We start from the raw sequence: 25,755 nt of genomic DNA, 5'->3' as shown, positions 1-25,755 counted from the left end.
TAAAAGGAGGGTGGTGCTTGAAATCATTGTTCTTCCTCTGTTAACCATGGTTACCTGCAAGGAAACACGTGCCGTCATCATTGCTTTGCACAAAAAGGGCTTCACAGGCAAGGAAATTGCTGCTAGTAAGATTGCACCTAAATCAACCATTTATCGGATCATCAAGAACTTCAAGGAGAGAGGTTAAATTGTTGTGAAGAAGGCGTCAGGGCGCCCAAGAAAGTCCAGCAAGCACCAGGACCGTCTCCTAAAGTTGATTCAGCTGCGGGATCGGGGCACCACCAGTGCAGAGCTTGCTCAGGAATGGCAGCAGGCAGGTGTGAGTGCATCTGCACGCACAGTGAGGCAAAGACTTTTGGAGGATGGCCTGGTGTCAAGAAGGGCAGCGAGGAAGCCACTTATCTCCAGGAAAAACATAAGGGACAGACTGATATTCTGTAAAAGGTACAGGGATTGGACTGCTGAGGACTGGGGTAAAGTCATTTTCTCTGATGAATCCCCTTTCCGATTGTTTGTGGCATCCGGAAAAAAGCTTGTCCAGAGAAGACAAGGTGAGCGCTACCATCAGTCCTGTGTCATGCCAACAGTAAAGCATCCTGAGACCATTCATATGTGGGGTTGCTTCTCAGCCAAGGGAGTGGGCTCACTCACAATTTTGCCTAAGAACACAGCCATGAATAAAGAATGGTACCAACACATCCTCCGAGAGCAACTTCTCCCAACCATCCAAGAACAGTTTGGTGATGAACAATGCCTTTTCCAGCATGATGGAGCATTAATTTATCAGACATTTTAAGAAATGTATCGGTCATTGATATGCATTGTGTGCTTAACCCATTAGGGCGTCCAGCCAAACAGCCAACGCCATCAATAAACAAGGGATATTGGCCAAATGAGCCACATTTACATCCTTAAAAACAGCTTATAACAAATGAAAAAACACTATTCCTTGTGTTTCAATGTGTAGCATATACAAAACTTTATAGCCTATTATTTTATTGGTTTTTACTTTCCTAAAACAGGTATTGTCCACCTCACGGTTGGTTCAGCTGTCAGAGATTTGAGAAATAAATGCATCAGGGCATTGCATGCATAGGCCTATAGGCTTAGGCGTCCACTGTATGGTATTAATATAAAACATATATAAATATAAAGGAAGAGAACCTTAGACCTAGCCCCAGAGAGAGAGCGCGCGATATGCCGGCTGCATACTACGACACCAACATGCATTTCTTTATTCTTGTCAGATAGGCTACTTCGTCTGCTATACAGATATAGGCTTACAGAATCAGAATCACCTTTATTCGCCAAGTACATTTACCCATACTCAAAATGTTACTTGGTGATATGGTGCTGCTAGTGATAGACAACATTTAGAGACAGAATACAGACAGCTGAGTTTAAACAAAGTTTACATACTGTACATTACATACAACTAGGTAGAGTGAGCATAAAGCTACACTATATATAAAAAAGTATGTGGACACGCCTTCAAATTAGTGGATACGGCTATTTCAGCCACATCCGTTGCTGACAGGTGTATAAAATCTAGCACACAGCCGTACAATTTCCATAGAAAACATTGGCAGTAGAATGGCCTTACTGAAGAGCTCAGTGAATTTCAACGTGGCACCGTCATAGGATGCCACCTTTCCAACAAGTCAGTTCGTCAAATTTCTGCCCTGCTAGAGCTGCCCCGGTCAACTGTAAGTGTCATTATTTTGAAGAGGAAACATCAAGGAGCAACAATGGCTCAGCCGTGAAGTGGTAGGCCACACAAGCTCACAGAACGGGAAGCGCATAGCGCGTAAAAATTGTCTGTCCTCGGTTGCAACACTCACTACTGAGTTCCAAACTGCCTCTGGAAGCAACGTCAGCACAAGAACTGTTCGTCGGGAGCTTCATGAAATGGGTTTCCATGGCCGAGCAGCTGCACACAAGCCTAAGATCACCATGCGCAATGCCAAGCATCGCCTGGAGTGGTGTAAAGCTCGCCGACATTGGACTCTGGAGCAGTGGAAACGCGTTCTCTGGAGTGATGAATCACGCTTTACCATCTGGCAGTCCGACAGACAAATCTGGGCTTGGCGGATGCCAGGAGAACGCTCAATGCATAGTGCCAACTGTAAAATTTGGTGGAGGAGGAATAATGGTCTGGGACTGTTTTTCATGGTTCGGGCTAGGCCCCTTAGTTCCAGTGAAGGGAAATCTTAACGCTACAGCATACAATGACATTCTAGATGATTCTGTGCTTCCAACTTTGTGGCAACTGTTTGGGGAAGGCCCTTTCCTGTTTCAGCATGACAATGCCCCGTGCAAAAAGCGAGGTCCATACATAAATGGTTTGTCGAGATCGGTGTGGAAGAACTTGATGTGGAGGAACCTGCACAGAACTCTGACCTCAACCCCATCAAACACCTTTGGGATGAATTGGAACTCCGACTGCGAGCCAGGCCTAATCGGCCAACATCAGTGCCCAACCTCACTAATGCTCTTGTGGAATGGAAGCAAGTCCCCGCAGCAATGTTCCAACATCTAGTGGAAAGCCTTCCCAGAAGAGTGGAGGCTGTTATATCAGCAAAGGGGGGACCAACTCCATGCCTCTCTCCTATGTCAATTATGCCTTGCCTATTGCTGTTTGGGTTAGTTCTTATTATACAATTTCAATGTAGAACCCCTAGTCCCTCTCAAACTGTCTCATATAGTTCCTTTGTTCCCCCCCCCATACACGCGAGACCGGCTCAATCGATGCCTCCAATGATGCTATCTCTTTCATTGTTACCCAACACTTAGGATTACCTGAACTGTACTCATATCCTTCCATATCCTTTTCTGTACATAATGCCCTGAATCTTTTCTACAACGCCCGGAGAACTGCCCCCTTTATTCTATGTACCCAACGCACTAGAAGACCAGTTCTTAAAGCCTTTAGTCGTATCCTTATTCTACTCCTCCTCTGTTCCTCTGGTGATGTAGAGGCTAACCCAGGCCCTGCAGCCCCAGTATCACTCCTACTCCCCAGGAGCTATCATTTATTGACTTCTGTAACCGTAAAAGTCTTGGTTTTCTGCACATAAATATCAGAAGCCTCCTTCCTAAGTTTGAGTTATTCACTGCGTTAGCACACTCCGCCAACCCTGATGTTCTAGCAGTGTCTGAATCCTGGCTTAGGAAGGCCACCAAAAAATTCTGAAATTTCCATCCCCAACTATAACATTTTCCGTCTAGATAGAACTGCCAAAGGGGGTGGAGTTGCAATCTACTGTAGAGATAGCCTGCAGAGCTCCATCATACTATCCAGGTCTGTGCCCAAACAGTTTGAGCTTTTAGTTCTAAAAATCCACCTTTCCAGAAATAAATCTCTCACTGTTGCCGCTTGCTACAGACCCCCTCAGCCCCCAGCTGTGCCCTGGACACCATATGTGAACTGATTGCCCCCCCATCTATCCTCAGAGTTCGTACTGCTTGGTGACCTAAATTGGGATATGCTTAATACCCCAGCCATCCTACAATCCAAGCTAGATGCCCTCAACCTCACGCAAATTATCAACGAACCTACCAGGTACAACCCTAAATCCGTAAACATGGGTACCCTCATAGATATCATCCTGACTAACTTACCCTCTAAATACACCTCCGCTGTCTTCAACCAGGATCTCAGCGATCACTGCCTTATTGCCTGCGTCCGTAACGGGTCCGCGGTCAAACGACCACCCCTCATCACTGTCAAACGCTCCCAAAAACACTTCAGCGAGCAGGCCTTCCTAATTGACCTGGCCCAGGTATCCTGGATGGATATAGATCTCATTCCGTCAGTAGAGGATGCCTGGTTGTTCTTTAAAAGTAATTTCCTCTCAATCTTAAATAGACATGCCCCATTCAAAAAATACAGAACTAAGAACAGATATAGCCCCTGGTTCTCCTCAGACTTGACTGCCCTTGACCAGCACAAAAACATCCTGTGGCGTACTGCATTAGCATCAAATAGCCCCCGTGATATGCAACTTTTCAGGGAAGTTAGGAACCAATATACACAAGCAGTTAGGAAAGCAAAGGCTAACTTTTTCAAACAGAAATTTGCATCCTGTAGCACTAACTCCAAAAAGTTTTGGGACACTGTAAAGTCCATGGAAAATAAGAGCACTTCCTCCCAGCTGCCCACTGCACTGAGGCTAGGAAACACTATCACCACCGATAAATCTACAATAATCGAGAATTTCAACAAGCATTTTGCTACGGCTGGCCATGCTTTCCACCTGGCTACCACTACCCCGGCCACCAGCTCTGCACCCTCCGCTGCAACTTGCCCATGCCCCCCGCTTCTCCTTCACACAAATCCAGACAGCTGATGTTCTAAAAGAGCTGCAAAATCTGGACCCCTACAAATCATCTGGACTAGACAATCTGGACCCTTTCTTTCTAAAACTAGCCGCGAAATTGTCGCAACCCCTATTACTAGCCTGTTCAACCTCTCTTTCGTAACGTCTGAGATCCCCAGAGATTGGAAAGCTGCCGCGGTCATCCCCCCTCTTCAAAGGGGGTGACACTCTAGATCCAAACTGTTACAGACCCATATCCATCCTGCCCTGCCTTTCAAAAGTTTTTGAAAGCCAAGTCAACAAACAGATCACCAACCATTTCGAATCCCACCGTACCTTCTCTGCTATGCAATCCGGTTTCGAGCTGGTCATGGGTGCACTTCAGCCACGCTCAAGGTCCTAAATGATATTATAACCGCGATCGATAATAGACAGTACTGTGCAGCCGTTTTCATTGACCTGGCCAAGGCTTTCGACTCTGTCAACCACCGCATTCTTATTGGCAGACTAAATAGCCTTGGTTTCTCTAATGACTGCCTCGCCTGGTTCACCAACTACTTCTCAGATAGAGTTCAATGTGTCAAATCGGAGGGCCTGTTGTCTGGACCTATGGCAGTCTCTATGGGGGTGCCACAGGGTTCAATTCTTGGGCCAACTCTTTTCTCTGTGTATATCAATGACGTCGCTCTTGCTGCTGGTGACTCTCAGATCCACCTCTCACGCAGACGACACCATTTTGTATACATCTGGCCCTTCATTGGACACTGTGTTAACAAACCTCCAAACGAGCTTCAATTCCATACAACACTCCTTCAGTAGCCTCCAACTGCTCTTAAACACTAGTAAAACAAAATGCATGCTCTTCAACCGAACGCTGCTTGCACCCGCCCACCCGACTAGAATCACTACTCTAGACGGGTCTGACCTAAGTACGTGGACAACTACAAATATCTAGGTGTCTGGTTAGACTGTAAACTCTCCTTCCAGACTCACATTAAGAATCTCCAATCCAAAGTTAAATCTAGAATCGGTTTCCTATTTCGCAACAAAGCCTCCTTCACTCATGCTGCCAAACATGCCCTTGTAAAACTGACTATCCTCACCGATCCTTGACTTGGCGATGTCATTTACAAAATAGCCTCCAACACTCTACTCAGCAAATTGGATGTTGTCTATCACAGTGCCATCCGTTTTGTCTCCAAAGCCCCCATATAATACCCACCACTGTGACCTGTACGCTCTTGTTGGCTGGTCCTCACTACATATTCGTCGCCAAACCCACTGGCTCCAGGCCATCTATAAATCACTGCTAGGCAAATCCCCGCCTTATCTTAGCTCATTGGTCACCATAGCAACACCCACCCGTAGTCTGCGCTCCAGCGGGTATATCTCACTGGTCATCCCCAAAGCCAACACCTCCTTTGGCCGCAATTCCTTCCAGTTCTCTGCTGCCAATGACTGGAACAAACTGCAAAAATCTCTGAAGCTGGAGACGCTTATCTCCCTCACTAACTTTAGGCATCAGTTGTCAGAGCACCTTACCGATCACTGCACCTGTACACAGCCCATCTGAAATTAGCCCGCCCAACTACCTCATCCCTATATTGTTATTTATTTTGCTCATCTGTACCCCAGTATCTCTATTTGCACATCATCTCTTGCACATCATTCCAGTGTTAATACTAAATTGTAATTATTTTGCACTATAGCCTATTTTATTGCCTTACCTCCATAACTTGCTAAATTTGCACACTGTATATTAATTGTATTTCTGTTGTATTTTTTTGATTTTTGTTTTGTTTTACCCCATATGTAACTCTGTGTTGTTGTTTTTATCGCACTGCTATGCTTTATCTTGGCCAGGTCGCAGTTGTAAATGAGAACTTGTTCTCAACTGGTTTACCTGGTTAAATAAAGGTGAAATAAAAATAAAAAAAAATTAATGCCCATGATTTTGGAATGAGATGTTCGACGAGCAGGTGTCCACATACTTTTGGTTGTGTGGTGTATAAGAGAATGAGCAAATGCCGTCAGAAAGTATTCATACCCCTTGACTCGTTCCACATTTTGTTACAGCCTGAATTCAAAATGGATTAAATAAATATAACATCTCACCCCCTACACATAATATCCCATAATGACAAAGTGAAAACATGTTTTTAGAAACTTATAGCAAATTTATTGAAAATGAAATACAGAAATATCTCATTTACATAAGTATTCACTTCCCTGAGTCAATACTTGTTAGAATAATCTTTACAGCTGTGAGTCTTTCTGGGTAAGTCTCTAAGAGCTTTACACACACACCTGGAATGTGTAATATTTGCACATCTTAAAAAAATTATTCAAGCTCTGTCAAGTTGGTTGTTGATCATTGCTAGACAGCAATTTTCAAGTCTTGCCATAGATTTTCAAGCCGATTTAAGTCAAAACTATTCAGTTTCTTTCTATCCTAAAAACTCCCTATTCCTTGCCGATGACAAGCATACCCATATCATGATGCAGCCACCACCATGCTTGAAAATATGAAGAGTACCAACTCAATGATGCGTTGGATTTGCCCCAAACACAACGCTTTATATTCCGGACATAAAGTTACTTTCTTTGTCACATTTTTGGCAGTTTTACTTTCATGCCTTATTGCAAACAGGATGCATGTTTTGGAATATTTTTATTCTATCCAGGCTTCCTTCTTTTCACTCTGTCAATTAGGTTAGTATTGTGGAGTAACTACAATGTTGTTGATCCATCCTCAGTTTTCTCCTACCACAGCCATTAAACTCTGTAACTGTTTTAAAGTCACCGTTGGCCTCAAAAATGGTTGGCACTAGAACAGCTGAGAGAGAGAGAGAGACATGCTCAGCGTGAGCTCTGATTTATTTCTCTTTTTGGTTTTTAAAAAGAGATGAACGCTCATCTAAAAAGAATTCAAGACAAGAAATAATAAACAACAACTATTTTAAATCAAAATAGGAAAAAAAGTAAATTTTCACCTCAAATTAAGAAGTTTTGACTCTCCCGAGCTAACTAGCTACACAACAAAAACCTAGCCAGCAAGCCAGAAAAATCAAGCTAGAACAAACCTAGCAAGGGGAGTTAATACAACTATATCAAACGACCAAACTGATTGAGTAAACCAGAAAGGAGACTCTACACATATCTTACATTTCTTTGACGGTTTTTCACAATTTTTTTGCTGGTTTATGAGCGGTTAGAGCTAACTAGCAACTTCAGCAGAAAAACAAAAAAACGGTTTCCATGGCATCGGTGCAGCAGCAATCGAATTGATCAAAACAGGAGAATTCTTTATCTGATTAAAAACCACATACAGTGGGGGAAAAAAGTATTTAGTCAGCCACCAATTGTGCAAGTCCTCCCACTTAAAAAGATGAGAGAGGCCTGTAATTTTCATCATAGGTACACGTCAACTATGACAGACAAATTGAGAAGAAATCCAGAAAATCACATTGTAGGATTTTTTATGAATTTATTTGCAAATTATGGTGGAAAATAAGTATTTGGTCACCTACAAACAAGCAAGATTTCTGGCTCTCACAGACTTGTAACTTCTTTTTTAAGAGGCTCCTCTGTCCTCCACTCGTTACCTGTATCAATGGCACCTGTTTGAACTTGTTATCAGTATAAAAGACACCTGTCCACAACCTCAAACAGTCACACTCCAAACTCCACTATGGCCAAGACCAAAGAGCTGTCAAAGGACACCAGAAACAAAATTGTAGACCTGCACCAGGCTGGGAAGACTGAATCTGCAATAGGGAAGCAGCTTGGTTTGAAGAAATCAACTGTGGGAGCAATTATTAGGAAATGGAAGACATACAAGACCACTGATAATCTCCCTCGATCTGGGGCTCCACGCAAGATCTCACCCCGTGGGAGTCAAAATGATCACAAGAACGGTGAGCAAAAATCCCAGAACCACACGGGGGGACCTAGTGAATGACCTGCAGAGAGCTGGGACTAAAGTAACAAAGCCTACCATCAGTAACACACTACGCCGCCAGGGACTCAAATCCTGCAGTGCCAGACGTGTCCCCCTGCTTAAGCCAGTACATGTCCAGGCCCGTCTGAAGTTTGCTAGAGTGCATTTGGATGATCCAGAAGAGGATTGGGAGAATGATCAGATGAAACCAAAATATAACTTTTTGGTAAAAACTCAACTCGTCGTGTTTGGAGGACAAAGAATGCTGAGTTGCATCCAAAGAACACCATACCTACTGTGAAGCATGGGGGTGGAAACATCATGCTTTGGGGCTGTTTTTCTGAAAAGGGACCAGGACGACTGATCCGTGTAAAGGAAAGAATGAATGGGGCCATAATATCGTGAGATTTTGAGTGAAAACCTCCTTCCATCAGCAAGGGCATTGAAGATGAAACGTGGCTGGGTCTTTCAGCATGACAATGATCCCAAACACACCGCCCGGGCAACGAAGGAGTGGCTTCGTAAGAAGCATTTCAAGGTCCTGGAGTGGCCTAGCCAGTCTCCAGATCTCAACCGCATAGAAAATCTTTGGAGGGAGTTGAAAGTCCGTGTTGCCCAGCGACAGCCCCAAAACATCACTGCTCTAGAGGAGATCTGCATGGAGGAATGGGCCAAAATACCAGCAACAGTGTGTGGAAACCTTGTGAAGACTTACAGAAAACGTTTGACCTGTGTCATTGCCAACAAAGGGTATATAACAAAGTATTGAGAAACTTTTGTTATTGACCAAATACTTATTTTCCACCATAATTTGCAAATAAATTCATAAAAAATCCTACAATGTGATTTTCTGGATTTTTTTTCCTCATTTTGTCTGTCATAGTTGACGTGTACCTATGATGAAAATTACAGGCCTCTCTCATCTTTTTAAGTGGGAGAACTTGCACAATTGGTGGCTGACTAAATACTTTTTTCCCCACTGTAAATAGGCCCGTTTAATTTTGTCTGGCTTGTTGTTCCAAATAAAATGGAATATTTTTTTCTCATAATTTAAAAAACTGTTCGCTAGGCGTAGGCAAGACCATAAGCAAACAGGTAAACTGGGATAATACTAAAGAGTTAATTAGGGTGATTTTTTTTTCTCCACAAATTGACAGGTATTTACCTTTCCATGGTAGCAAGATCTTATCGATTTTTGCTAACTTTCTATTAAATTGTTTTGGAGTGAGATCATTTATTTCATTTGGGATATGTATTCCGAGTATATCCACATCACCATCAGTACATTTTATTGGTAAACTTCATGGTAATGTAAATTTTTAATTTTTTAGTGATCCAATACGTAATATAGTACATTTATCATAATTTGGTTGTAATCCAGAGAGGTTATAAAATTCAAGTTGTGGATTTAAAAGAAAACATGAATCATCAGCGTACAATGACACCTTTGTTTTTAAGCCCTGGATTTCTAATCCCTTTATTATTATTGGATCTGATATTAATAGCTAACATCTCGATGGCAATAATAAATAGATATGCTGATAGTGGACAACCTTGTTTCACTCCTCTTGACAGTTTACAACTTTCTGAGAAATAGCCAGTATTTACTATTTTACACATAGGGTTACTATACATGATTTTAACCCAATTTATAAGAGATTGTCCAAAATTGAAATAAGAAATATCTTTCTTTTTATTTTATTTTTTTTGGGGGGGGGGGGTATATCAGCTTAATATTGCAGATAGATTGTAACTTCCATCAATGTAATTGTCTGCATCACTTCCAATCCCCCATGTTTTTAATATATATACTCCCCTTTATTACTTTTCAACCCCGCCATCCTTTCCCTACTTGGTGTAAATTAGTGAACAATAAGAAATATCTTGCTGCGTTTTGTAAATGCATATCTAAAATGCTTCTTATTGTAATTTCTGCTCGGCATCAGACTAATTTTGTGCTTCAGTTGCACTTCTAAACTCGGATGAGAATTCAGGAACGGGCATTCTATCAGCAGACAGCGCTCTGACTGATGTGGAGCTACTTTTCTCCTGTACTTTTCTCGGTGTAGCCAGCCTATTCTTCTCAATAAATTAACTAAGCAAAACATTAGGAAATGTAGCTGTCTACATTCTTTCTATGATAGGCCTAAACATTAGAAATATGATGGCCTTGCATCGTTTTTGCAAAAAAGACCTTGCTTTTTCATTGTAAGCTCATTTACTTGTGTGGCTGCCAGCCAAATAGTGTTGCATTTCTGTTGTCATCTGATGAAAATAAAGAATTATTTTCTGCCGAATGTGTTGCACCAATGTATTTTCTGTAAAGGAAAAGTATAGTTGTACGTGCCTGATCACTCTATTGAAGCAACAAAAAGGTTTACTTTCAATATGAAATGCGACCCCTGTCAAGACACAGCTGCTCCCGCTTTTTCTCGTTGTGCTATTTACAAACAAACATGACTGGCCCAACTGTTCTGGGGAACTACGTAAGCTTCATAATGTAAAATAATGTGACTGGTGAAATGAAGAGCGCCATCTGCTTTATCTCCTAACACATTGCACAAGTTGACTGTAGGTATTTACTTCAAAAAAAGCTACAAATATTAAAATGTATTGAAAAACTTCAAATAAATAATGTTGACGCTATTGAAAAACTATCCAGTGGCTATTTCCAAATACCCCGGTATAAGGTATATACGGTATACCGCCCAAGCCTAAATATTAGTCACTTTCAGGCCCAAGGCAACGTACTGGTCTGTAGAGACCTGAATGCTAGAACAGCAGACGAACCAGACACTATTAACAGTCATGGGGATAAACACCTAACGGGAAGCAACAACCTTTCCTTCCCCACATACCCCCCCCAGAAACAACTATGACACAGTGAAAAACAAAAATGGAGCACAACTCCTGCAGCTCTGTCGAACACTGGGTCTGAACATAGTCAATGGTAGGCTAAGAGGGGACTCTTTTGGTAGGTACACCTACAGCTCATCCCATGGCAGAAGTACTTTAGACTACTTTATCACTGACCTCAACCCAGTCTTTCAGAGCCTTCACAGTCAGCCCATTAACACCTCTCTCAGACCACAGTAAAATCACAGTGTATCTCAGAAGAGCGGAACCCAACCATGAAGCATCATGGCCCAATAAATTACATGCTACTAAACAGGCCTATAAATGGAGTGCAAACAGTACAGAAGGGAAAGGGAAAGGGGGATACCTAGTCAGTTGTACTGAATGCATTCAACTGAAATGTGTCTTCTGCATTTAACCCAACCCCTCTGAATCAGAAAGGTGCGGGAGGCTGCCTTAATCAACATCCACGTCATCGGCGCCCGGGGAACAGTGGGTTAACTGCCTCGCTCGGGGGCAGAACGACATATTTTTACCTTGTCAACTCAGGGATTTGATCCAGCAACCTTTCGGTTACTGGCCCAACGCTCCTACCCACCAGAAATCTACCAACAAGCAATTAGTAGCCAAAAAATACAATCCCTCCTAGACAACTTTTTAGCCTTAACATTCTGCAAAGAAGGTGTACATTTGGCCGTTTGGAAAAATAAACAATATTTTTTACAAATTAGCCTCCTTGGCTAATCTAAAGAAACATAAGAGCAAACCAAAAAGAATAGATAATTTAAAAAAAATGTTTTGATAATGATTGCAAAAATCTAAAGGAAGTCATTGAGAAATATATCTAATCAATAACACAGAGATCCAGACAACAAAAATATATGCCTTCATTATGGGGAAGCTCTGAAGCAATACAAACACACTGTGACGTCACGAGAGGCTACACAGCTTTCAGCGGGATTGCTCAAGTAGTGCAAGGAGACAAGGTTCAAACAAAACAAGGATTTTATTATAGGTCTTGGGAAATTAACGAAAATATAACAAAATTCTGTTCTCTTGTGGCTCTTTAAGGGTTAACAGTTCAGGGATGTCTCTTCCACAACCAAAATCATAATTCTCACTCGCTCAGATAACTTTTCCCCAGCCTTACTGTAGTCCACGTTGCAGCTAGTGGCCAACCCAGCCAAAAGTCCTTCCAAATGTCTCTCACGTATTTCCACAGGTGCATATATCCAAAGGTGAGTATTTCCCAAAGGTAAGTATCTCCCAATCCTTATATTCCTCATGGGAGTGGACGTGCAGCACTCTTGTCCTCCAGAGAGCCCAGGTTGGAGACTGTGTCTCTTCCCTTCCCAAACCTTCAGCTCATCAGCTCCTCATTTGTTTCAGCTGCGTGGGAAGATTGGCCATAGAGGGGTGGAGTTCCCGACCATACCAGCAGATGGAGCCATAGCTGTCTGGGTTTGCAGCCACCTCAGGGGATGTAACGTCCCTCAGGACACAGCCTCTCGTGACATCACACATCCCCCCTCCTCGGGACCGACGTCCTCGTCGGGTAAAGGCAGCGAAGAAGGCATCACGCCGGGAGAGGGCGTCCGCATTGCCGTGGTGCTTGCCAGACTGCTCTCTCTTCAACTCCTCCGACTCTAGGACCAGGGACTCAGCCTCCTGTTGTCTCTCCTTGAGTTTCTTACTGAACGCATCAGCCTTGGTTTTAGCAGAGTTTAGCTTCTGTTGAGCAGCTTTCAGTTCCTTCTCTCTCTCTGCCTCCGCATTCTTCATCTTGTTCTCCAACACCTTGTACTTCTCCTCTGCCTTCTTCTGGACCTCCTTACTACTGCGCAGGGTCTCCTCACACTCCTCGATGGTCCTGCGCAGCCTCTCCAGCTCCTCCTGTTGCTTAGGGAAGGAGCTCTGTTGGAGATTTAGCCTGGAGGATATCTAACTCTTCTGTCTTCATGTCTAACTGTTGCTTTAACAAACGATACCTCTCAGCGGTCCCCTTCAGACCAGACAGTTCTTTGTCCAGATTCTGTAGCTCCGTCTCTGTGTCGGTCTGGGCACCTGCCATCCCTATCAGAGCCCGGGCGGGAGTGAGTAACTCGGAGGATTGCACCGGAGCCTTCCCAGGATGAGTCTTGCCTCTCCGTTTCCGAGGTACTCGGGTTATCCTCTCCTGCGACTCTCTCCAGAGTGGGTAAAAGGCTGGGCAGTCTCGTCCAATTAGGACAGGGACGGGGAGGGAATCAACCACCCCACGCCGTCGTGTGTATGGTTCCCGTGTGCTGGTCATTGTAAGTTCAGTAATGGGGTATTCTCTGGTGTCCCCCATGGACACAGGAAACTGGGAGGACTTTCCCGGGGTCAGACACGTTGGGCCCACCAAATCCCTTACGCACCAGGGTGGCCCGGCTACCAGAATCCAGTAAGGCCTCCACATCATGGTGATTCACAGTTACCGGGCAGGTGGGGGGGTCGATCTGGGCCGCCATCTACGACTCCCAAGAGCGAGGCAAAACGGTGTGTGGGTGCTGAGCTGGAGGACTCCGCAGTGGGCATAGGTTCATCGGCTGGTTTCCCACACTGCCAGGAGATATGTCCCATCTCCCCACACCGGTAACACTGTCGAGTTTCCCCTCCTGGTGTACTCTTCTTGGACCCGCCTGGTTTCTGGCTCCCCCCTGGAGCCGGGATAAATCCTGACGTGGCTGGGTTCGAGACCTTGGGGGTCCTTTGGACGGGTTCTTCCCATTTGTGGTGGGGCCACACTCCTGGGGTCTTTTCGGGAAGCATTCAGCATCTCCGCTGTGGCCTGGTACTTTTCCACAGCTTCCACGGTCAGATCAGCCGTGGTCAAGGCCTGTTGACTGATGAACCGTTTTGCCTCATAAGGCAGGGCGCGTAGGTAACGATCCACCACAACGGCCTCCACCACCGCCGCTGCTGTATTCCTCTGCGGATCCAGCCATTTCCTTGCGATTCGGACAAGTTCATGCATCTGCGCCCGAGGAGGTTGGTCTGGTTGGAAGGTCCAGCTGTGAAAGCGCTGGGCCATACCAAACTTTGTGAGTCCATATCTGCTGAGGATCTCAGACTTCAGGGCATCATAGTCAGTAACCTGGTCAGGGCCCAGGTCCCGGACAGCATTCAGCGATTCCCCGGTTAGAAAGGGGGCTAACAGACCAACCCACTGTTGCTTGGGCCAGGCTTCCCTAGTGGCCGTGGCCTCAAATGCATGCAGGTATGCCTCAATGTCATCGGTAGCTCCCATCTTAGATATAAAGTCACTTGCCTTTATTGGGCGGGTATTTTGGACAACCCTCTGTCTCTGCAACTGCAATTCCTCTGCCTTCAGAAGGTTGGCTTTCTTTTGCTCCTCCAAGAGAGCCACGTTTGCTTGCATCTGGGCTTGCTGGCCAGCAACAAGGGCTTTCAATATGTCCTCCATTTCAGTCGGCGGGAGCCTACGGCCAACTTGGAAAACTGGGTGATCAAACCTTGGTATCCTCCTCTGACATGCACTATTAACGCTGGCGTGCCTGTATTCTCCACCATCTGTGACGTCACGAGAGGCTACACAGCTTTCAGCGGGATTGCTCAAGTAGTGCAAGGAGACAAGGTTCAAACAAAACAAGGATTTTATTATAGGTCTTGGGAAATTAACGAAAATATAACAAAATTCTGTTCTCTTGTGGCTCTTTAAGGGTTAACAGTTCAGGGATGTCTCTTCCACAACCAAAATCATAATTCTCACTCGCTCAGATAACTTTTCCCCAGCCTTACTGTAGTCCACGTTGCAGCTAGTGGCCAACCCAGCCAAAAGTCCTTCCAAATGTCTCTCACGTATTTCCACAGGTGCATATATCCAAAGGTGAGTATTTCCCAAAGGTAAGTATCTCCCAATCCTTATATTCCTCATGGGAGTGGACGTGCAGCACTCTTGTCCTCCAGAGAGCCCAGGTTGGAGACTGTGTCTCTTCCCTTCCCAAACCTTCAGCTCATCAGCTCCTCATTTGTTTCAGCTGCGTGGGAAGATTGGCCATAGAGGGGTGGAGTTCCCGACCATACCAGCAGATGGAGCCATAGCTGTCTGGGTTTGCAGCCACCTCAGGGGGATGTAACGTCCCTCCAGGACACAGCCTCTCGTGACATCACAACACCCTAAGAACAAAAAGGAACAGCACATTAGAAATCTGATGGATATAATTGAGGAATCCATTGAATCAAACCACTTCTGGGAGAATTTGAATAAATTAAACAAACCACATCATGACGGAATTGGCAATCCAAAATGGTGATATGTGGAGAAATTACTTTGCAAACCTCTACAGCAATATAGCGAGAACAAAAAAATATACAAGACATTACAAATCCTTGAATCAGTGGTCAGACTATCAGAATCCTGTGGATACCCCAATTACAGAACAAGAATTATTGAAAAAACAATGTACTCTACAACCGAAAAAGGCCTGCGGTGCTGATTAGTATTTTAAATGATCAGTTATATAGACCACAAATTCAAATAGGCTATACACAAACTCATCAACATCATCCTCACTGCAGGTATTTTCCCCGATATTTGGAACCAAGGATTGATCACACCAATCTATAACAAATTTGACAAATTTGACCCAAATAATTAGAGGAATTTGCGTTAACAGCAACTTGGGGAAAATTCTCTGCAGTATCATAAATAGCAGACTAATTCATTTCTTTGATGAACACAACATCCTGAGCAGAAGCCAGATTGGATTTTCACAGAATTACCGCATAACAGACCACATTTATACCCTCTAATTGACAAACAAGTCAACCAAAACAAAGGCAAAATCTACAGTACCTTGCAAAAGTATTCATCCCCCTTGGCGTTTTTCGTATTTTGTTGCATTACAACCTGTAATTTAAATTGATTTTTATTTGGATTTCATGTAATGGACATACACAAAATAGTCCAAATTGGTGAAGTGAAATGAAAAAGAAAAATTGTTTAAAAAAAATTCTAAAACATAAATTATGGAAAAGTGGTGTGTGCATATGTATTCACCCCCTTTGCTATGAAGCCCCTAAATAAGATCTGGTGCAACCAATTACCTCCAGAAGTCACATAATTAGTTAAATAAAGTCCACCTGTGTGCAATTTGGACTATTTTGTGTATGTCCATTACATGAAATCCAAATAAAAATCAATTTAAATTACAGGTTGTAATGTAACAAAATAGGAAAAACGACAAGGGGGGGCGAATACTTTTGCAAGGTAAACTGGTGTTCCGCGGGCCGAATTTGGCCCGCAAGTTGTTTTATTTGGCCCCCCGAGTTTTCTGAGCAAAAAAACAAAACAAATTAAAACATGACTGTAAAAACAGTAATAGAGTGACACGTGATCATATACAAATGTAAGCAAGGTTTGAAATGATTATGTTTTAGTCAAACATTATATCTGTTTGGGCTTCTTGCAGTCAATATGCAGTCTACAAATTATTTGTAATTATAAACTGGGTGGTTTGAGCCCTGAATGCTGATCAGTATGTATACCACGGGTATGACAACATTTATTTACTGCTGTAATTATGTTGGTAACAAGTTTATAATAGCATTAAGGCACCTTGGGGGTTTGTGGTATATGGCCAATATACCATGGTTAAGGGCTGTATCCAGGCACTTCGCGTTGCGTCGTTCATAAGAACAGCCCTTAGCCGTGTTATATTGGCCATATACCACACCCCCTCGGGCCTTATTGCTTAATTATGTTCCGGCCCCCCGACCATTCGCTCAAGAAAAAAATAGGCCGCGGCTTAATCTAGTTGATGATCCCTGACCTAGATCATCTGCACAGGTTCTGTCAGAATTGGGCTCTGTGAACAAGCTGAGAGACAAAGCAAGAAGAGCTTTCTGTGCCATTAAAAGGAACATTAAAATCGAAATTTCAATTAGAATCTGACTCAACATGTTCCAATCAGTTATAGGACCAATTCCTCTATATTGCAGCGAAGTATGGGGTCCACTCTCTGATAATGAATTTACCAAATGGGACAAACATCCAATCCAAAAAAGTGTATTGCAAGTGCAAATAAAAACTCAAAATAACGCATGTAGAGCAGAATTGGGCCAATACCGCCTCCTTATTCGAATTGGAAAAGAAAGAGCCATCAAATGTTACAACCATCTAAAAACAAGCAACCCTGAAACATTTTATCACACAACCCTACAATGTCAAGAGAAGAGTCCCCTCAGCCAGCTGGTTCTGGGGCTCAGTTCACTAACCCAAACCAACCCCATAGAGCCTCAGGACAGAACTCAGAAAATCTGTCCCAACCTAATTATCACAAAGCAAAATGAAAAATATATCACCTACTGGAAAGACACCACAAAAAATCTAAATAAATGCTATTTAGCTATAAACAGACAATACATGGTGGCAGACTATCTGACCGCTGTGACTGATAGAAAACTGAGGAAAACACTAACTAGGTACAGACTCAGTGAGCAGTCTGGCCATAGAAACCGGTCGTCACAGGCAAACCTGACTGCCCAGAGAGGACAGGCTGTGCACAGGTAGAGACAGAGCTGCATTTCCTATTACACTAGAGTTTCCCAAACTCGGTCCTCGGGACCCCAAGGGGTGCATGTTTTGGTTTTTGCCCTAGCACTACACAGCTGATTCAAATAATCAACTAATCATCAAGCTTTGATAATTTGAATTAGCTGTGTAGTGTTTGGGCAAAAACCAAAATGTGCATCCCTTGGGATCCCGAGGACCGAGTTTGGGAAACGCTGTTTACACTGTGACAAATCCTCAGATCTAAGAGAATCTTTCTTTCCCAAAATTATCATTCAGCACAAATAATTTGAAACTATTAAAGATGAAGAAAAAAAAAACAAGTATTTATTGGGTGAAAAGCCAAAATGTGCAGTTTTGGCAGCCAAATACTGTATGTGGTCTTCTGCCACAACCTGATGGACGGCCAGTGAAAAATGCAATATAATGTCAATAATATTTGCCGTTTTGTTCTGGCTTTCATACCATGCGGCTTTTCAGTCACGTTGACTGGCCTACTACTATTGCTTTAATTTATTATTATCATTATCATTAATATTGTTGTAGTTGCTGTTAATGGTAATACCATTTCCACTACTACTACTATTATTGATGCCTTATTGCTGTTGGTCCCACCATTGTTGTTAAATGTGTACTTTGACAATGTAAGTCATTTAACTTGCCATGTCAAAGTCTACTGAATTGAATTACGAGAGATAGAGAGAGACTAAAAAAGAGAGAGAGAATGCAGACTTTGCATTCGCGCTCCAGTAATAGGGTCAACTGCCCTGCAGACATCAACACAGCTGCAGGCCTTTATATAGAATACTGCAGGAGACAAGGCCTGAGCACAGCAGTATCTCTCTCTTTCTCCCTCAATCTATCTCCGTCTCTCTATCTATCTCGGTCGCTCTCTTTCTCTCTTCATAGCCGCAGGAAGATGTTTTGATTTGGGGGTGCTGGAAGGGGGAGATTTTTTCCCCCCCTTTATAGTAAAGCATTGCATTCATCTACACTGAATGTACAAAACATTAGGATCACCTTCCTAATATTGAGTTGCACCCCCTTTTGCCCTCAGAACAGCCTCTATTCGTCAGGGGATGGACTCTACAAGGTGTCGAAAGCGGTCAACAGGGATGCTGCCCATGTTGACTCCAATGCTTCACACAGTTGTGTCAAGTTGGCTGGATGTCCTTTGGGTGGTGGACCATTCTTGATACACACGGGAAACTGTTGAGCATGAAAAACCCAGCAGCGTTGCAGTTCTTGACACACTCAAACCGATGTGCCTGGCACCTACTACCATACCCCGTTCAAAGGCACTTAAATATTTTGTCTTGCCCATTCACCCTCTAGATGGCACACATACATTATGTCTCCCGAGTGGCGCAGTGGTCTAAGGCACTGCATCGCAGTGCTAGCTGTGCCACTAGAGATCCTGGTTCGAATCCAGTCGTAGCCGGCCGCGACCGGGTGACCCATGGGGCGTCGCACAATTGGCCCAGCGTCGTCCAGGGTAGGGGAGGGAATGGCCGGCAGGGATGTAGCTCAGTTGGTAGAGCATGGTGTTTGCAACGGCAGGGTTGTGGGTTCGTTTCCCATGGGGGGCCAGTATGAAAAATAAAAATAAAATAAATAATGTATGCACTCACTAACTGTAAGTCGCTCTGGATAAGAGCGTCTGCTAAATGACTAAATGTTATGTTAAATGTGTTACACAATCCATGTCTCAGTTGTCTCAAGTCTTAAAAATCCTTTAACCTGTCTCCTCCCCTTCATCTACACTGATAGAAGTGGATTTAACAGGTGACATCAATAAGGGATCATAGCTTTCACCTGGATTCACCTGGTCAGTCTATGTCATGGAAAGAGCAGGTGTTCCTAATGTTTTGTACACTCTGTGTATAATCCTCTTGCAGCTGCTTCCCACACACAAAGCCTCGCCCCCTGTCACTCAAGCAGCACAGTTCCTCCTCCCCACTTTTAGATTTACTATAAATTTGCATGCTGTTCTGCTAGGTCAAATGCAGTCAGATTGTTTGAAAAAAGAACCATGCTGCTTTACACTTTGCTTCTTAATATAAATCATTCTAGTACTATGATTCCAACAGTTCACCCAAGTGTTTAGATCTATATCGCATGTCAAATCGCGATCGCAATATTTGGTTAAAACATTTGCTATTAAATGTTTTGCCCATATCGTGCAGCCCTAGCTCACCAGCACTCCGACAGTTGAACTTCAGGTGAGGAAGAATGTTTTAGGTCTACAAGAGTTACTACTATAATCTAACAATATAATGCTTATCTTTATAAATAATATTCTGATAGAAAAATTGTGAATCAGCCTTCTTCTGGTAGGCTGTTCAGGTCACTCATGACCAAAACCTCCCACCACCTGAAATGTTTCTTCCCCTGGGCTGTGGCCCTCACCAAGCAGCTATCTGGCCCATAGAGACTAAAGGACTATGCACTTTATGCTGCACAAGCCATCTCTGAACATCGTACACAAAATAACTGCACTATACTGCATTTGCACTCTGTTCATCGCTCTATATTTAGATATATTCATACTGATACTGTACATTTCTACATCCGCTGTATATCAACTGCTGGCAGGCAGTAGGTGAGTAATGGGCAAGAGGCCATGTTATCCATCAGGGCCCAGGCTTCATTGATTTTGGATTTTGATTTGACACAGCCCAGCAGGAGTTGGGATTGCATCCCAGACTGGGAGATGGAACAGCATACTGATCAGTGTGGGAACCATAGTGCAGTACGGTTAAATATAGCTCACAGATAGTAGTCCTAGCCTTTCTCTCCACACCTTCACTTATTCCTCGGAATACTTTAAAGCGTTGTGTACAATTATTATAATTATATTTCCATTACTTTTCATTACTGTACGGATGGTATGGTCCTACTAAACCCCCGTACAGTACTGTAGTGTATTAGCCAACTCAATCAAAGTAGATAAAACCACTTACTAAAAGCACGGCTGACTGCCACACTCTGACTCCCAGCAGTGCTTCTTTCTCATGTATTTGAATGATTAGGCCTATTGAGACGAGGTGCTATGAGAGTACAGAGCAGCAGAGACTGTGCTAATTAGCACTACAGTATAGCAACATGCTGCTTACACCATGACATTAAAGCTGCAGGTCTATATCGGAGCTGTCTCATTACGTGTAACACCACTTAGTGACAAGGATCCTGCTGATATGTGAACGACGAAGCACAAACAGATATTTTTCTGTCGACATATAGTTGTTCGCAGCCCCATGATGTGCTGACGTCTATAAAAGCATGTTGCAGACAGATAGCACACGTAAGCTATCTCCTTACATCTCTGGTCCCCGGGGGACGAGGGGCTTGTGTGTGTGACGTGAGGTCTGAGACACAGATACAGTAAACAGAGTATAAAGGCTGGACAGCCTGAGTCCCTCTGAGATCCCACACTACTCAAGAGGGTCTGGGGGCCAAAAATGAAATGGTGACCTATTCTCTATATAGTGCACTACATTTAGCAAGAACCCAATGTGGCAACCCTGTGTGGCTCTGGCCTAATGTATAGTGCACTATATGGGGAATAGGGTGGCATTAGGGACACACATGGGTCTTCCCTGGGTATTTTAATCCCCAACCCAAGCAGAGAACCAGGGATTAAGCCGGCCCAGTTTGTCATGCTTTCTACACTGTCTACTAGTAACTCATCGCCTGCCTGATATACAAGAGGGTCTGGGACTGTGCTGTAGTAACAGGGAAGGAAGAAGCCTGGTTTTATTTTCATATGACCCCACCCTGACTCAACCAAGATGAGGTGGGCTCTCTGCATTTTGTAGTCAGATAGTTAAGGGTCTGGGTCTCTTTTGCAGGAAGATAAATTATTGGACTGGCTTTATTTTCTTAAAACTTGTTTTGGAACGACCCCAACTCAAACAGACTGGGAATAGTATGTAGAGTTTGTCAGATAGGGTGGGCTTTACTCTCCAAGCTGCGTATATACACTTAATATGCAAAACATTAAGACACCTGCTCTTTCCATGACATAGACTGACCAGGTGAATCCAGGTAACAGCTATGAACCCCCTTATTGATGTCACTTGTTAAATCCACTTCAATCAGTGTAGATGAAGGGGAGGAGACAGGTTAAAGAAGGATTTTGAAGTCTTGCACAATTGAGACATGGATTGTGTAGGTGTGCCATTCAGAGGGTGAATAGGCAAGACAAATGATTTAAGTGCCTTTGAACAGGGTATGGTAGTAGGTGCCAGGCGCACCAGTTTGTGTCTAGAACTGTAACGCTGCTCGGTTTTTCACACTCAACAGTTTTCCGTGTGTATCAAGAATGGGGTGCAACTCAATATTAATGTTTGGTATACTAATGTTTAGTATACTGGTAGACATAGGTTAAGTTGTGTTTTTGAAAAACAGCCAACTTTTCACCCATTCAGCAAAGGAGTCTTAATAATTTCATACTAAGGACCACTTTACTTTGTAACTGGCCATATAATTCCTGCTTGGGAGACAATAGGACCTATATTGCATTAGTGATGTGGGAGAAAAAAATAGTTACATATCAGGATATTATTTTTGACGATTTATCGTATTGTTTTGACAATATCGCAATATTATTTTTGTTCTAGTTTGCTGTACCTGCACCAAAACTCCAGTATGTTTCCTTCATAGCCTGTTCTCCATCTTCTTTTTAAATAGGGAGCCAATTTGTTTTTACAGGTTTTATTTTCATGACTCTTTTGTCCCTCTGCAGCAGACATATGGTGAGCAAGATGTTTGGAACATCGAACGGCAATAAAATGACAGTATCGAATCGCAATACATACAGAATTGTGAGAATCGCAATACATGTCGTATGGTGATAATATCGTATCGTGAGGTCCCTAGCAATTCCCAGCCTGCATATGAAATAAACATCCTAGCCCTGTTTCACTGTGTTTTTTATTTGAAATATGGGACCTAATGTTTCCATCTTCAGGAGCACTTCACTGTGCCTGTAACCAGTCTGGCCAGGGGAGCGACAGTATTAACAGATGGTAATCACTGTGTGGTCTGTGGACCCGTCGGCTCCAGGCTTGGACCTCTGCCCAGTGGCCCCACAGGCATGAATTCCTGGAAGCCTGCGGTCCTACTAAGTTTAGGGGGAAGTGAAAGAGGAGAAGCAACCAGTACTGTACAAAACTCACATCTCTCTGGGTGAACCGTCTCCCGACTGACTGGGGTTAGCACGCTAGGCTAGTTTTATTGCCAACTATTTACGCTGCTGTTATGTCTCTACTGTGATGGTGGTAGAAATGAATCATGTTATTTTACTACAACTTGGAAACGATGGTAAACGCACATTAGAGATTATTTTACGAGATGTGACAAGTTCCTCAGATTGACATGCTGAACTGTCATGGGTTTTGTTGCAGTTTTTTTTTGGTCTTCATTCAGCAATATTTGCTGTTTGGGGCAACAAGGTTCATGGTTACTGTGACATAATACCGTGGGACAGGTGAGATTGGATCGGTCAACCATGGCTGCTTCTGGAAAAGTCTACCCTTCTGCAGGTGTTATTATAGTCCCATATGTCTGCTTAATGTTGACATCAACATTTCTCAATTTACTGTAGGGCTAGGAAATATCCTATATTTATCATTACTGTATTTCTAATGGTCTGATTTCTGCAAGCCCAAATAGGCCTTTCCATGAGCAACATTCTCACATGGCTGCAGCCACATTGCCCTGGATTATTATCATTAGGATTTTGTCTCAGTAATACTTGTCAGTATTCTACCCAGGCCTGTGAAAGGTAAAATGGTTAAGTATGTTCTGCACACGCACAGTGTCTCTGCCTCAGTTCCTCTGGTGGAAGTGTTTAGTGGACCTAACGTTCTTAGCATGCCTGAATGGACAGATTTTCATGTGCACATTCATTGTTGTGCCACTACTGTTTCTCCCTGTCTGTCTGTCTTTGTCTGTTTCCCCTGTGGTCTAGATGCAGTCTAGACATGGCCTAGTTAACCGTCAGAGATAATCCACAGAAAGAATTAGGCCACTGCCTCATATTTCACATTCCCTTTGTTCATTTGAGCCCAGGACCTGGATAAGGAAGCCCAGTGGAATTACTCCTGTTTTAGTGCCAGCCCTGTTATCAGAATCCGCCTTTCCCGAAGCCTTTGATGTTGGAATTTGGAACGCTATGATTCCGAGGCATTCAAGACAGTATTTCTTGCAGTGATTTCCTGACCTCATGCAAAACAGCACTCTGTTACATTTCAGTTTGTTTTGAGGGGAAAAGGTCGAATGACTTGAAGGGAATTGATCTTTGTGTGGAAAATATGCTTGTGTAGGCCTTGTTTTGTGTTCAAGTGATTCCACAAGCACACTCACGTGTACACGGTAGTACTCTTATAAAGCAGAATACATGAATAAACAAGAACGTTCAGACACCTACCTGAACCTAGGAAGATCATTGAGTTAAGTGTTTGTGTGATTTCTCTTTGCCAGGTATGCTGCAGAATGGGAAGAAGTTTGACTCTTCTCGAGACAGAAACAAGCCCTTCAAGTTCAAGATCGGGCGACAGGAAGTCATCAAGGGCTGGGAGGAAGGAATCGCACAGGTGAGATGGCATTGTCGTACAGCAGAAAGTGCCACGCCATCTCTGCACTCATTATATTTTATGTTAATATTGCAACACATGATAAGCAAGTGTTGACAATTCCTCTACTTGTTGTCTTCCTCCCTTTCTGTCTCACCCAGATGAGCGTGGGCCAGCGGGCAAAAATCACCTGCACGCCGGATATGGCCTATGGAGCCACAGGTCACCCTGGTGTCATCCCCCCCAACGCCACCCTCATCTTTGACGTTGAGCTCCTTAAGCTGGAGTGAGTGACCCCTCTCTGGGGTCAGGGTGAAAGGTCAACTGGGGCCTAAAAGGTCACTCACTACCTTCCCTTTGAGGGGGTAACACTGCCCCACACCATCGACCAACACTCCTTTGATTTTTAGCATCTTCAACTTCTCAACACTTAAAGGAATCTACTGCTTTGTTGCCAACTTTGTGTCATTGTAGATGGATGCTGCCTGCCGCTAAACTGATTTTAGACTTTTTACACACTGATGATACCATAGTTTGGCTTCCTCTTTGTTTTAATGTTTTTGATGTCCATGAGCATAGTTGTTCTTTTTCAAAATGTTTCCCTTTCATTTTAGGTTGTACATTTTCTTGAATCTGTGTATGACAAAGAAACATAGAACCATCCGATGAATGCCGTAATATATAGCAATGGAAAGTCACTGCCTTACTGTTTTTCAAAGCTCAAATAAGGTGTAACAGTACAACACTCTGTATCTCAGGGTTCCTCTTCTCTGGTCGGGAGAGCTACTGGGTATGGCTTTTGTTCCAGCCCAGTATGAATGCAGATTGAAGGTGTGTTAGTGCTGGTCTGGATCAAAAGCCTGCACACTCCAGTAGCTCTCCAGGACCAGATTTGGAGAACCCTGTCGTATCTTGACTGGGCATTACCAACCACTGTCTGCATTGCCACTTTTGATAAAGGTCTGTCCTGCTGAAAGCTTTAAGGGTCAGGAGTTTTCCTTGAACATGAGACCTCACCAAGTAACACAATTTAACACTCTACAAGTAGGGCTACAACTAGGCCCTGGAATTGTACCTGGTCAGGTCACATGGTGATGAAAAACCCCTGCCCTGCATAAGGATAACTGATGTTTCTGTGTTTAGTACATTTTGTATCCCTTGTAAACATTTACTGCAAAAATATCACATAGGAACAAACGAAGGCCATCAGAAACCCAAATCCACTGTAAAGTACTACTCTTACAACCTATGAATACTATGACTAATCAATCAACTCTTAATAAAAATGGTGAGAACTGTGTTTATTGAAAATCTGTGAACTTGAGTCATGTGTGTTGAAGATCTTGAGCGCTTGTGAATAGATTAATATTCAGACAATTTTCTAACTCTCCTTTGCAAATAAGCAATCATACGAAAAATAAGCATTAAAAAAATTGCCAAGAAACAGAGCCATCGTCTGGCGACATAGCGATAGTACATACTTTACACTTTCGACGAACATTTATA

General features: G+C 43.4%; 1 protein-coding gene across 2 annotated transcripts in view; it reads left to right on the top strand.

The window, feature by feature from the left end:
* Window positions 1-25,549, top strand: part of LOC121552433 (peptidyl-prolyl cis-trans isomerase FKBP1B) — a 29,637-nt gene extending 4,088 nt beyond the window's left edge. For both annotated transcript variants that reach the window (XM_041865368.2, XM_041865369.1), the window contains 2 exons: window positions 24,158-24,270; window positions 24,411-25,549. In XM_041865368.2, the coding sequence (XP_041721302.1) occupies window positions 24,158-24,270; window positions 24,411-24,539 (242 nt within the window). In that variant the 3' untranslated portion in view covers window positions 24,540-25,549. The remainder of the gene's footprint in view (window positions 1-24,157; window positions 24,271-24,410) is intronic.
* Window positions 25,550-25,755: the final 206 nt, after the last annotated feature.

The sequence above is a fragment of the Coregonus clupeaformis genome, chromosome 36 (assembly GCF_020615455.1).
Source record: "Coregonus clupeaformis isolate EN_2021a chromosome 36, ASM2061545v1, whole genome shotgun sequence".
In the NCBI taxonomy this organism is placed as follows: Eukaryota; Metazoa; Chordata; class Actinopteri; order Salmoniformes; family Salmonidae; genus Coregonus; species Coregonus clupeaformis.
Note: the sequence above shows the minus strand (reverse complement) of the source record. Positions and strands in the feature narration are given on the sequence as shown.